At 48.4% G+C, this 14,801-nt stretch overlaps 1 protein-coding gene across 1 annotated transcript in view; it reads left to right on the top strand.

Moving 5' to 3' along the window:
* Positions 1 to 14,801, top strand: part of SLCO2B1 (solute carrier organic anion transporter family member 2B1) — a 50,480-nt gene that overhangs the window by 17,541 nt on the left and 18,138 nt on the right. Inside the window, exons 5-7 of the mRNA XM_008052705.2 lie at positions 221 to 454; positions 706 to 804; positions 3,065 to 3,255. Coding sequence (XP_008050896.1) covers positions 221 to 454; positions 706 to 804; positions 3,065 to 3,255 — 524 coding nt within the window. The remainder of the gene's footprint in view (positions 1 to 220; positions 455 to 705; positions 805 to 3,064; positions 3,256 to 14,801) is intronic.

Consider the following 14,801-nt stretch of genomic DNA (forward strand, 5'->3'; position numbering starts at 1 on the left):
CCTGCCTGGGTTCTAGTCCTGGCTCTATTTCTTTGCTAGTTGCTGTCTGAGCATCAGTTTCATCATCTGTGAAATGGGAGTAATGAGAACACCCATTCCTATGGTTTGTTCTGGGGAATCAAATGATTTCTGTGCACAGCACTTAGAATTGCACCTTCTATCAGGTAAGTGCTGTTTAAGTCTTAGCCGTTGTCATAATATTTTTTTTATCATCTCTCAGAGGATACACCACAGGACTTCGAGGCTTCTCTGTGCCTCCCCACAACCTCGGCCCCAGCTCTAGCCCCCTCCAACAGCAGCTGCTCAAGCTACACTGAGACCCGGCATCTGACTGTGGTGGGAATCATGTTCATGGCACAGACCCTGCTGGGCGTGGGCGGGGTGCCCATTCAGCCCTTTGGCATCTCCTACATTGACGACTTTGCCCATAATAGCAACTCGCCCCTCTACCTCGGTGAGGACCACTCCCACCCCTCGGCCTCTGAGGGTCAGGCCAGGCTCAGGTGGGAGGAGAGAAGCCCAAGGCGGGCATGGAGTCCCTGACCTCTGCCACATCTGGTCAACAAAGTTCCAAAGAATCCCTAGAGAATTTCCCAACCCTGACCAGGGAAGACAGACTGTCTCTGTCCATCAAAGACTGGGAAGACACTGGTAAACTCAGGGCAGCCAGCGCTAGAGGGTTCTAACCTAGGCCTTGTGTTGCAGGGATCCTGTTTGCAGTGACCATGATGGGGCCAGGCATGGCCTATGGGCTGGGCGGCCTCATGCTCCGTCTTTATGTGGACATTGACCGGATGCCGGAAGGTGAGACTCAGGAGCACATATTTGTCCCAGGGACACACAGACACCCGCTAACTAACTGTCGGTCTCACAGGAGACACTGAGCCAAGGAACCTAGGTTCAAATCCCTGCAACAGCACTGACCTCAGACGAGCCCTTCAGCCTCTCTGTGTCTCAGTGTTCTCATCGATGAGATCATCAACCAGAACCCAGTGAGATGATAGAGATAAACTGTAAAGTGCTCTCAGGTGAGGAGTCGTGGTTGCAGTTACTACTGTTGCTGTGAGCCTTCGCCTTGTCCCAGGCTTTCGGTTTTGTACTTGTACATGCAGAAAAAAGAACATGCTCTCTTGGCCTAGAAGGAATGCCTGTCTTTAGGAGGAAACAAGACCCAGGGAAAACAGAGAGGATGATGGTACACTGGAGAGAAACCGTGGCGCAGAATTTGGTGACTCCCTGTGCTACCTTGGGTCTCTCTCAGATGGGACATTTGCTGGCAACTTCTAAGAACCTATTTAGTTCTGACCATCTCAGAGTCTGGGAAACTGCCAGAGTTTAGAAAACAGTTGCTAACAGTGGTCTCTGATCCAGGTAGTGGTCAGAGTGGGCTAAGGAGTGGGACTGGAGCCAGGTCTGAAGGTGACCAGGAGGGAGGAGTGTTGGGGGTTCCAGAGCTCTGGAGCCCTTGTGGGGGCAGGAGGGAATTCCTGCTACAACACGCCACTGTGGCCTCTCAGCTGTCTGCTTGTCACACCAAGCAGCTCTGAGCCTCCAGATGTGCCTCCTGCCTCCTGCTATCCTCACCTGGAGATTTTCCAGCAGGTCTTGGAAGCCTTGGGCGATGTGTGTGGCTGGGTAAAGGTGCAGAAGCAGCTTTTTGTTCTCCAGCTTTTGCCTCCAGCCAGGACAGGTGTGGGCAGCTCTGCACAATAGTCACTAGAGACAGCCCCACCCCACCTCCCTTCCTTTTAGAAACCTAGGTCCAGGAGCCAAGTATGGGCTCTGGCAGCAACCCCTCCCTCCCCCAGAGGAAAAGTCCTGGGAGCCAGAGGTTCCCTAGATTTCCCAGGCACATCTCAGCTCAGTGGAAGGGGGTGTATTTCCTGACTACTGATGCCATCCTGGCAGGATGGGGCATCTCCACGAACAGATGTGGCAATTCTGTGGCCCAACTTGCCACCTCCCAAGTCCTTCCTTCTCTACGGGGGATTTCATGGGGTGGGCGAATCATGCTTGCTGCCAGCACAGGCATATGAGACGCGGAGGAGGTGGGAGATGCAGGTGTGAGCTCTCACCAGCCAGGTATAGGGCCAGGGGAGATAGCAGGTAAGGCGGGAGTCAACTGCAATGCAAGAGCCAGACCTACCCCGGCTTTTCAGATATATATTTGCTGAGTGCTGGCTGTGTGCTCTGGCCCCTGCCCAAGAGGAGCTCAGGATCAAGTGCTTGGGAAACCAGCTCTGCACATGGGGCTGGCGCCATCATGCATTTGTATTTGTATAAGGTATTTGTGGATACTGTGGAGATTGAAGGAGAATGTACCCGGCTCAGTCTTGAGGTTAAGATGTTTGATGAGAGGTTTGCGCACTCCAGCCAGGGAGTACATCTGGGATAATCTAGTCCTAATTAACCCTGGTGGGGGGGGGGCTCAAAAATCACCTGGGGAACTTGTTAAAGATACAGGTTCCTCGATCATCTTCCCATCCCACCTTGTGGTCATTCTAAGTGTATCTTCCATAAAGTCAGTGTTTTTGACAAGCTCCCCTGAGGATATTAATCATCATATAGGTCTGAGAACCACAACAGTAGTCCTAGCTGTTAATTTAATAATAATACTCACAATAGCAATAGGAAGAAGAGGAAGAGAAGGAGGAAGAGCAAATACCTATATAGCATATATTCTTCTAAGTGTTCTATATGTTTCATTCTTATAATTCTCACAACAACCCCCTGATATGGAATCTGATAATATCACAGAGGAAAAAACTGAGACACAAAGAGCTTGTCCAAGGTTATGAGTTAGCACTGTTATTCAGGTCCAGCAATCCATTTTCATAGTCCATGACTTTAACCATGACACTACATGCCTTAGTAGTTGAAGAAACCAAGGTCCAGAAAGGGTCAGGGACTTACCCAAGGTCACACAGGGCATAACTGACAAAACTAAAACTAAATAACAGGTCTCCGGACTCCCAGCCCAGGCCACCTCATGTTTCAGACAGGGGGATGACCTAGAATTGACAGCCCACTCTGATCCTAATATCATGTCGGTCTTCTCTTCCAGGTGGTATCAGCCTGACCCCGAAGGACCCCCGATGGGTGGGCGCCTGGTGGCTGGGCTTCCTCATCGCTGCCTGTGCGGTGGCTCTGGCTGCCATTCCCTACTTCTTCTTTCCCAGGGAAATGCCCAAGGAGAAGCAAGAGCTTCACTTCCGGCAAAAGGTCTTGGCAGTTGCTGCCTCACCTGCCAGCAAGGTAAACACCCTCCATGTCCACTACCCCCAGTCCAGGCTCCAGCCCTCATCTGCTTGCCCTCTTGGTAACCTTTCCCTTCATCCCCCTAGGCACTACACTTCACAGCTTACAAAGTTCATTCTTTCTGGGCTCCATTGCATCCTCCCAACAGCCCTACGCAGTATATTTTACCTGTACCCTCCCAGTTGAGGAGAACAAGGACCAGAGATGGAGGTGACTCACCCAAGATCACAAAGTCAGCAAGGGCAGGGCTGGGATGAGAACCCATGCCTGTCTGAGGCCATGCCCTCACGCCGACAACCAATGCACTACTGCCTCAGTGCTTGTCACTACACATTTGTGTTAATTCTGAACACACCATAGGAACGTTAAGAACAAGGAGGTGGGTGGAAGGGGCTGGGAAGACTTCCCTGAAGAGGAAGGATTCGAGCTGGACTCAAAGGAAGTGTGGGAGCACAGAAAGGAGAGGGATGGCATTCTACTATAGAAACAGCCCCCATAAAGAATTTGGTTGTAGAGATGACAGTGAAGGGGACAGTGAAGGCGACAAATGTACCAAGTGCCTCCTCTGGGCCATGCCCCAGGCTGGACACTAGAGAACAGCATGCAGTCTCTACCCTGAGAGCAGGCACAATCTAGAGGATAAACGTCCGTAGACAAGTGACAACAGGCAGGATGCTCAGGGGAGTCTACTGAATACCCTTGTTCCACTCTCGGGGCAGGTGGACCTCTCCTCAGAAGAGGACACTGAGGCCCAGCCTGGTGGGAGACTTGATGAGGTCACAGAACTGGCAAAAGAGGACAGGACCATGTGAGCAGGATAGATGATTCCAGGTCAGGGGTCTCCAAGTTTTCCAGGGACCCGCAAAACATGAGGCCTGAAAAACAATAAATTGGCTTCACGTTAAAAAGAAAGTGATAAAATTTTTAAACTGGAGTTTTTATTATATGTCATTAACGTCAATTTCATTCATTTTTCCTTAGTACTCACTCATTTCTCGATATTCTGAAAATGTGTGCATCCAACTTCCTCCTTTTCCAAGTATGGGAAATAGTTGCTGAGAAATCAGAATCATAATTTAAGTTACTGGTAAAAGTGGTTACTGGTGACTAAGTAATTCTAATTTCAAAGAGACAATTTATTAAAATCCTGTTGAATATATATGCGTGTGTGTGTGTGTGTGTGTGTGTGTGTGTGTGTGTGTGTATTTTTTTTTTAATCAGGGTCTCACTCTGTCACCCAGGTTGGAGTGCAGTGGCACGATCACAGCTCACTGCAGCCTTTACCCCCTGGGCTCATGAGATCCCTTCACCTCAGCCTCCCAAATAGCTGGGACTATAGGTGTGTGCCACCATACCTGGCTAATTTTTTTTAACTTTTTATGGAGATGAGGTCTTGCTATGTTGCCTAGGCTGGTCTTAAACTCCTGGGCTCAAGTGATCCTCCTGCCTCGGCCTCCCAAAGCAAGCCCCTGTTGAATATTTTGCAGCAAGAGAACTTCTCTTTGCTGTGGCAGGTTGGTGCATCTGAATATTTGGAAAGGCTAGGGCCAGGGAGATAGATGGGACAACTCTGACCGTGGTCCAGGTGGCAAGCAGTGCTTTGGCAGTGAGGGGACAGGGACATATGAGAGCCATGCAGGAGATTGCTCAAACAGGGTGCTGCCTTGCTATGGGGTGTCCCAGAGAGAGTGTTGGGTTGGGTTGATGCTGGGACTGAGTGCAGCTGCCTCAAAGGCGAGGGGCTGTGGGGGAGTAGCAAGAGTTGGGGAGGGACCATTTCAGGGGAAGGAGACAACTTGGAACCACAGATGGTTCTTCCCGGTTCTGCATAACTCTGGCCAAAGTTTGAATAAGATGGAATTCCCGGAACTTGGAGACAAGTTCTTGGAAGTGGGAGGGATCATAGAGAAAGGAGAGGGCCTGGGTTGCTGGGTACAGATAATCTCCAAGTTTGGTCCTGAATTTGAACAGAGAAAGACACCAGTTGGGTCATGGGGTGGAATAAGTAGAAGAAAAGGCTGAGGGTGAGAGACTGAGCTGTCCTCAGTCAAATGTCAGCTGTGTGACCTTGAGCAGCAAATTACTTCCCTATGCTATGCTGCTGTGTAAGATGCTGAGGCTGGATTCCTAGAGCAACATGCACCTTGGATTCTGAGAATGCACGATTCCTTGAGTTGAAGCTACTGTGATTCAGAACTTTGGATTTTAAGAGCCTGTGTGTCTCTGTGATGTCTTGAAACCCTGGCTCCCCAGCTGTGAACCTGTCTGGCTGTCTGGATAAGTTCTGTCAGCACACTGAGGATTGGGAGTAGGGAGGGAAGGGGGTGAGAGGTTCTTTAAAAAGAACCGAGGGCTGAGAACACGATGATCTGCTTCCAGCGCTTTCAGGCAATAAATATTGATGTGGGAGGAATTGTTCCTCCTCCTCCTTAAGGCTGCCTTGGCCGGGTCTGCTTACAGTAATGCCGACCAGCCTGGCTCACTAGGGCCACGGAAGGGGAGGCGGATGGACGGGAGGAAAGGCCCCAAGAGGCAGAACTGACTGCCAGAAAGTCCAGCTCCCCAGACGTGGGATGTGGGGAGAGGGGATGGGCAAGGAGAAAAAGTGAAGACGGGGGTCAATTCTGAAATCTCTCCAGGTATCCTCTCCCAGGATCAGGGCTCAGGGGTCTCCTAAATACCCTCCCAGAAGTAAATACAGTTCTTGAAATTATCCAGGAGATGGTAGTATATAATGTAAGAATTTTGTGACCCAGAGAAGGTCTTTGGCCTAGGTTATAATGGGCTGCAGATTGGACAAGGTCTGTCTACTCTGACAGATTCAGTGCTGTTTCCTCTAAATGGGTCCTGGTCTTGAGAGCAGTACATGAGCATGTTTACAGGGAACAGAGAGGTGCCTCTCACAGCCCCTGCCCCAAGGAGCTCTGCAGCAGTGAAGAAAGGCCAGATGCACAGAGACAGGGAAAGACTCAGGTTTCTCCCATGGCCACAACTATGGAATTCTCTGCTTTGGGGGAGAGGCATTGACAGTCCCCACAAGAAGAGCATAAGATGGGGGTGGGGGAGGACTTGCAGGTCTTGAAGTAGGGGCAGAAGCCCTACTTTCCTGCCTTTGGCTCTGTCCTCGTACCTGTGAGCTCAGAGCTCAGGTGGCCACCAAGACACCCTCCTGGGAGTGATCCAGGACAGGCCACACCTTTCTCAAGTGGTCTTCCTGCTTACAATCAGCTAATCCTAAGGTCCTGTCAAACCCCAGAGCTCCTGGTGGATGGCTCTGCAGGGTCTTTGGAGTAAAGATGGTCCCTTGGGGGCTATTTGACAGATTCTCTGTTTCCATCTATCCCTGTGGTGGTGTCCCCATTCACCCAGCAACTCCCCTGTGCCCGCTGTGCCTTCTGGTCCTCTTGAGAACCTGTCCTTAAGGCTGGGTTAGGGGCTCAGAGGGCTCCAACCTGCTATTTCCTGGCAAGCAGGCCTCTCCACTGAGGATGCCTGTCCTTTCTAGCATTTTAACACCAGTGGACTTCGTGACCCTCCCTTGGTTCATATTTACCAGGAGTCTATGTGTCTGCTATTTTGGCAATATCTCTGAGAGCTTGGAATTCTAAAATTATATGATTTTAAAGTTCTGGCCGGGCATAGTGGCTCATGCCTGCAATCCCAGCACTTTGGGAGGCTGAGGTGGAAGATGGCTTGAGTCCAGGAATTTGAGACCATTCTGAGCAACATAGTGAGACTTCGTCTCTACAAAACACCAAAACATTAGCTAGGCATGGTGGTGTGTGCCTGTAGTTTCAGCTACTGGGGAGACTGAGGCAAGAGGATTGCCTGAGCTCAAGAGGTTAAGGCTGTGGTGAGCGGTGATCATGCCACTGCATTCCAGGCTGGGCAAGAGTGAGACCTTGCCTCAAAAAAAATTAAAAAAAAAAAAGATTCTGTGTCCCTAATAGTTAGAAATGCTCAAGGACTTGTGCTATATTATTTTAAGACTCTTTGCCTCAAATGGTCTGTGACTCCCCAAATCCACATTTCTAAATGGCTATAATTTTGCCTAAGAATCTGTAAGTCTTATGAAACCCACTGTCTCCCAGTCATTAACCTTAATGTACATCTCTGAGAGAATGGTCAGGAATGGGACTGGAGTTGGAGGTGGCAATGGTCCTTAAAACCCAGGACCAGGGGCTGGTCCATTGGGATCTGTCCTGTTAGGAGGCCCCTGTTCCCCTGGGAGTTTGTGTTTCTGCTGTAGCCACTATGAGTTCCAGGGTGTTGTAGGCATTCCTTGTCCCCAGTGTCTCTTCCTAGCATGCACTGCCTCTAGTCCCCGCCCAACAAACCTGGGAGCCCTTTTGTGTCCCAGGCTTGTGGCTCTGCCCTTGCCCAGCCTCCTCTCTCCAACATCAAAGGGCTTGGTTCCACCCCACTTCATCACACAGATAGGACTGAGGTCTCAGAGGGTCAAGGGTGTGACCCTCAAAAGGGCTGGAGGCTCTTTTGGGATGGTGTACTTAAGTGATTTTCAAACTGCAGCCCAGAGGAACCCATCTGGGTGCCATCATAGGGAAAATGAGAAGGGGTGTCCCCAAACAGGGCTAAACTCTTTTTTTTTTTTTTTGAGTTGGAGTCTCACTCTGTCGCCCAGACTGAAGTGCAGTGGCCGCTCCTGGCCACCGCAGCCTCGACCTACTGGGCTCCGGCCATCCTTCCACCTCAGCCTTCCTAGTAGCTGGAACTACAGGCATGCACTAACACACTCGGCTAATTTTTTTTTTTTGATTTATTGTAGAGATGAGGTCTCGCCAAGTTGCCCAAGCGGGTCTCGAACCCGTGGGCTTAGGCAGGGCAAAACTCTTATGCACAGGCACACACATGCGTACACTTCAGTCAGAGTAGTAGTTCTATTTTTATGTGTTTTTATACCAGTTTTTAGAATGAGATTTCAATTAGGAAAAGGGTTCTGTTGCAAAAGAAACCCCCAAAACAAAAACCACACAGCTGATCTAGTCTTCAACCCCCATTTGACAGAGGAGGAGACTGAAACTAAAGAAAAGAGATGAAAGGTAGCTGATCTGGCCCAAGAGGCATGATGCAAGTTTCTGTGGTGTCTGAGGCATCCATTCTGCAGTGACAGGGATTGGTGCCAGCTATGGCAAGGGTTAGGCACATGGTGCCTCTACCACACCAAACCGGCTTTGCTACTTACTGATTCTGAAATCTGTAGAATGGATCAAAGGCACAGCGTCTACATCTTAGGATCTTTATAACAATGAAATGAGGCAAAGGATGAGGTTGGGTAGTTCAATGCCAGACACGCAGGCTCAGTAAAAAAAGAGTGCTTGTTCTTGGTGTCTCTATCTGATCAGGCCAGTTCTTAAGGAGAAACATAATAGAAAAATGGACTTTTTTTCTAATAGTCTTTTTATATACTTTTAACATTTTTTAATTTGTTTTTTTAATTGACAAGTAAATATTGTATATATTTATGGAGGACAATGTGATTTTTTTTTTTAAATCAGGGTCTCACTCTGTCACTCAGGTGGAGTGCAGTGGCATGAGCATGGCTCACCACATCCTTGACCTCCTGGGCCCAGGTGATCCCCACATCTCAGCCTCCTGAACAGCTGGGACTACGGATGCGTGTCACCATGCCCAGCTAATTTTTATTTACTTTTACTACTAGAACCCCTAGGAGGGCTCTAGCAATTCTCCACCTCAGTCTCCCAAAGTGCTTGGATTACAGGCATGAGCCAGCACACCTGGCCAAGTTTTAATACAGAGGGTACCAAAAAAATGTATACACTTTTTAAGAGATGTTCTCCATAATCAGAAGTGTCTGGATGCACTTTGAGCAACACCTGTAATTGCAGAAGTCAAATGTGACTTGTATTGCCAAGTTGCCCTTATTGAGTACTACAATTTTAATTCAGCTTTTTCCTTTCTTGAAATGTGTATACATTTTTTGGCACCCTCTGTATATGTATATATTGTGGAAAGGCGAAATGAAACTGTTTAACACATGTGTTATCTCACATACCACTTTTTTTGCAATTAGATCACTTAAAATCTATTCTCTTAGCAATTTCAAGTATTCAAATATTGTTAGTAATTGTAGTTACCATGATGCACAATAATAGATCAATTAAACTTATTCCTCCTGCCTAACTGACATTTTGTATCCTTTGACCAACATCTCCCCAACCTACCTTCACCCAGCCTCTGGTAACTACCATTCTACTTTCTGCATCTGTGAGTTTGGCTCTTTGAGATTCCACATATAAGTGCAATTATGTGGTATTTGTCTTTCTGTGCCTGGCTAATTTCATTTGGCATAACCTCCTCCAGGTTCATCCATGTTGTTGCAAATGACAGGATTTTGTTCCTTTTTTTTGAGTTGGAGTCTCACTGGACTCCCAGGCTGGAGTGTAGTGGCACGCTCATGGCCACTGCAGCCTCGACCTGCTGGGCTCAGGCGATCCTTCTGCCTCAGCCTTCCCAAGTTAGCTGGAACTACAGGCATGCGCCACCACGCCCAGCTAATTTTTTTATTTTTATTGAAGAGGTGAGGTCTCACCAAGTTGCCCAGGCTGGTCTCGAACCTGTGAGCTCAGGCAATCCTCTCACCTCGGCCTCCCAAAGTGCTGAGATTATAGGCATGAGCCACCGTGCCTGGCCGATTTTGTTCTTTTTTAAGGTCGAATAGTATTCCATGGTGTATACAGACCACATTTTCTTTTCTTTTCTTTTTTTCTTTTTTTGAGTTGGAGTCTCACTCCGTCGTCCAGGCTGGAGTGCAGTGGCACACTCACGGCTACCCCAGTGTCGACCTACTGGGCTCCAGTGATCCTTCTGCCTCAGCCTTCCAAGTAGCCAGAACTACAGGTGTGCGCTACCAGCCCGGTTAATTTATTTATTTATTTATTGTAGAGACAAGGTCTCGCCAAGTTGCCGGGGCTGGTCTCAAACCCATGGGGCTCAGACAATCCACTCGCCTCAGCCTCCCAAAGTGCTGGGATTACAGGCTGAGCCACCGAGCCCAGCTATATAGGCCACATTTTCTTTGTCCATTCATCTGTTAATGGACACTTAGATTGATTCCATGTCTTGGTTATTGCGATTGGTGCTGTAGTGAAGATGGCAGTGCAGACATCTCTTTCACATACTGATTTCCTTTCCTTTGGATATATGCCCAGGAGTGGGATTGCTGGATTAAATGGTAGTTCTATTTTTTACTTTTTGGGGCGCTTTCATATTGCTCTCCATAATGACTGCGCTAATTCACATTCCTACCAACAGTGTGCAAGGGTTCCCCTTTCTCCACACCCTCACCAATACTTATCTTTCACCTTTTTGGTAGTTGCCATTCTAACCAGCATGAGGTGACGGTTCATTGTGGTTCTTATATGCTTTTCTATATTCTACTTCCACTATATTCCATAAGAGGGTTGAAACAGCTCACACCAGACACAGTGTGTTTACTAATATAGTACCAGAAAAACAATAAGACTTAAGCTAACATGTATTGCTTACTTTGTACCATGCAGTGTTCTAAGACCTTTATATGTATCATCCTTTTGTGTGTGTATGTGTCTCAAATTCCTTGGCTAAAGCAATCCTCTTGCCTCAGCCTCCCAAAATGCTAGGATTATAGGCACGAGCCACTACACCTAGCTGAAGTAGATACCCTCATTTTACACCTGAGGGACATGAGTTACACAGAGATTAAATAAACCTGGTCACATGGCTAGTAAATCATGGAGCTTGGAATTCAAACCCAGTAAAATCCATTGCAGGACCTGTCGCAAATCAATCAATCAATCAATCAGGACTAAGGAGCAGGAAAAATATAAATAAGAGCAAAAGGTTATCAGAATGAGAGAGAAAAATAGATGTGTGGACCATAAAGATGAATTCAGTTGATGTCCTTGAGCCACTTTGGTTCTAAGATTCCTAGTAGCCAAAGGGAAAAGAGACATGACCAATGGCATGAATCTCATTAAAAGAGAGCTGGAGAGGGTTTCATTCCTCATAGAAGCCCAGATCTCCAAGAACTCTGGTAAGATCATGATTGCCTATGGCGGGTAGAAAGCTTAGCAGATATTCCCATCCTTGTCTGCTGGCCTTGGCGACATGTGATGGATGCCAAGGGCCAGAAGAGAGTTCTATTTCACTTGCCAGAGTCCACACTGGTTCACTCATGGGACTGAGGACCCATGTCCTGAACAAAGCCTTCTAGGAACTCAGCTCCCTTCAAGGACGGCTCCTGGATCCCTGGAGGCCCAGCTGACAGTGGGGCCTTCCACCGACTGAGTCACACACAGCATGCTATGTCTGGCAGGTTTGCAGCAGTCAGCACAGAACTGCAAAGGGGAAGTTTCAACAGCCCCCTCAATCCAGGCCTGCTGACCTGGGCAAACCACATGTAAACACGTCCTCCAAGTCGTGCTCTTAGCAGAGGCACAGTGTTTCCTGTTTCTGAAACCCGCGATTAGTCAGCTGTCCTCGAAACAGATTAGGAGGAGGCGAAAATCTGTGGGGAATACAGGGGACAAGAGCTGGGGGTAGTTTGGACTCCTGATGCCAAAGAAAAAGGCCCAAATCTCTTAGTCTGGCCCTTCAAACTGGCCAGGTCTGGCTCCGGTTCATCTCTTGCCTCCACTCCTGCCCCGGCGAGGTACTTGCTGTGATCCGGTTGATGTCCCCGCCGCATCCTGCACACTGCAAGCTCCTTCTCACCACCATGCTTTTGCTTATCCTGTGCTCCTGCTTCCATCTATTCAAATCCCAAAGGGCATTTCTCTCCAGATGCCTTCCCTGACCACCCAGCCTTTGAAGGTCTGTCCCTTCCCTCCTATCTCTAAATCCCATGCTTTTTCCACAGCAGGAGACAGGGCTGAACAGGGAGACTAGAGTACCTGGTTTGAGAGCCTTCTCTGCCAATAACTCTCTGGGTGACACTTCCCCTTTGGGGGCCTCAGTTTTCTCTTCTGTATAACAGGTACAGTCATAATCTCTGCACCAGACAGACTCCTGTGGGAATTAAATGACATGTATGTGTGGGAGCAGATGACATTGGGGTTATTTTTACCATTTACATGAGGACAAGGAACCCAGGCAAGGAACTCAAAAGAATCTGCTTGTCTCTAAAGGGTGAACCTGCCCCTCCCTGATAAGAAAGTTGTCAGTCCAGCCTGTAATCCCAGCACTCTGGGAGGCCCAGGCGAGTGGATTGCCTGAGTCCGCAGGTTCGAGACCAGCCTGGGCAACTTGGTGAGACCTTGTCTCTACAATAAATAAAAAATTAGCTGGGTGTCATAGCACACACCTGTAGTTCCAGCTACTTGGAAGGCTGAGGTGGAAGGATCGCCAGAGCCCAGCAGGTCGACGCTGGGGTGGCTGTCAGCATGCGTGCCACTGCATTCCAGCTTAGGTGAAGGAGAGAGACTCCAACTCAAAAAGAAAAAAAAGAAATGAAAAAGAAAGTTGTCAGTCTATCCTCAGCATCTCCTCCTTTCTTCCCGGGTCAACACCCACCCTTAGCTTCCTTTGCTTCGGCTATCTGGGACCCTCCCACCACTATGGTGACCTTCCTAGACCACTCTCACAGAGCTTGGCCGGGACTGAGAAAGGAGAATTGTGAATTCTCTTTAAGGCAGCACATCCAAAGGAAATATTATGTGGGCCATGCATGTAATTCTAAATATGTAAATTCTAGTAGCCTACTGTATCAAAAATATTCTTATTTTAGCATATAATGTAAAAAATGAATAATGAAATATTTTCCTTTTCTTCATACGAAGTCTTCAAAATGCAATGTGTATTTTACATTTCCAGCATATCTCAGCTCGGACTAGCCACATTTCACGTACTCAGAGCCATATGTGGCTAGTGGCTGCTGTATGAGACAGTGCAGTTCTAAATGAATAATAGACCCAGGGTGCCTCACCCAAAGAAATAAGACTTAAACAGTGAGACTTCAGAACCCTTCAAATCACACCATGAAGCGGTCTCCTAATTCTGCCAGTCTTGTGTCAGGGTCTCTGGCTCGCAGGGCGTGGTGGATAAAGCATGGGGTTTTTTGGGTTTTTTTGGTTTTTTTTTTTTGAGTTGGAGTCTCACTCTGTCACCCAGACTGGAGTGCAGTGGCCACTCCTGGCCACCGCAGCCTCGAACTGCTGGGCTCCGGTGATCCTTTCGCCTCAGCCTTCTGAGTAGCCAAAATTACAGGCACGCGCTACCACGCCCGGCTGATTTTTGATTTATTGTAGAGATGAGGTCTCGCCAAGTTGCCCAGGTGGATCTCAAACCCACAGGCTCAGGCAATCCACTCACATCAGCCTCCCAAGGCGTGGAAATACAGGCTAAGCCACCGAGCCCAGCTTCAGCATGGGTTTTCTACTCAAACAAACCTGAGCTCAGGTGTGAGCTTGGCCACCTCTAGCTGTGTGATGTTGAACAAGTTGCCTAACCCCAGAACTTGTTTGCTCGCGTGTGAAGGTAAGACTCCTTCCGCTGCAGGCCCCAGTGAAGATGGAGCAGGCTCATGCATGCATAGTCACCAGCCCACATACCAGTGGCCTGGCGTGGCCTGGAATCTCAGATCTGCCAGCTCCCTGGGGTGCTCTGTGTGGACCCTTTGCCTGGCTCTGAACCATTAGCAGTCCCGGACTCTCTCGTGGTATCATAGCATCTCCTCTTGATGTTCTCATTTTTCTTCCAAAAGCCTGGCACTAGCTACACCTACTAGCCATTGTTGCCATCTCTTGTACTCCTTCTCTCAATAGATGATTTATCAGGTACTGTTTCACCCCAGGCACTGTGCTAAGCACCAGAGTTTCCACAGAGAACCAGAGAAACATGATTTCTGCTCTTGCAGAGCTCAGAATCCAGCAGGGGAGACAGATACTAAACAAGATTGAACTCAGACCTAAGCTTGTGAAATAGAGATGCCTTTATTGTCTCTAAAAATCAACTTGATTTCTACTCTGAATGCCTGTTCTCCTAGATCATCAAGAAATTCAACCCCAGCCTTCTCAAGGATAGCTAATCAAGGCAAAACAAGGGTGCTGAGGTCTTATACAGTGCCCAGGGAGGTTCCCGTCCCACCCAGAAGTTATCAGCATCAGCCCACCTTGGTCATTACAGTAATGCCCACCCACCATCCTGGCCCATGTGGTCTCCTTACATGCTTGGAGCAGTGGAGTCTTGGTGTGACTGAAAATGTGGGAGGCCAGTCTCCCTTGTCAGCCTGCAGCCTGTCCCTGGAGGTGAACTGCTTCCTTAGGTCCTATCTCAGAAAGTACATAACTTCCTGTTGTTCATGGAACTCACAAACTGCTCAGTCCCCGCTCCAACCTCTTTCCAGATTTTAGTTGTGGGAGCATAGCATTATCTTCCCCTCAATCTCAGAGGCTTCCCTCTCTCCTCACCAAATCTTCTCAGTGGATTCAAGCTTTGGAAACAGAAGCCAGGAAGATCTTACAACCAAGGCTTTCTGCGCTGCCACATACTCCCCTGAGAACAGGAAACCCAGAGCCTGCTCCCTG

The sequence above is a fragment of the Carlito syrichta genome, unplaced genomic scaffold (assembly GCF_000164805.1).
Source record: "Carlito syrichta isolate Samal-C Ts95f unplaced genomic scaffold, Tarsius_syrichta-2.0.1 Scaffold287344, whole genome shotgun sequence".
Classification (NCBI taxonomy): Eukaryota; Metazoa; Chordata; class Mammalia; order Primates; family Tarsiidae; genus Carlito; species Carlito syrichta.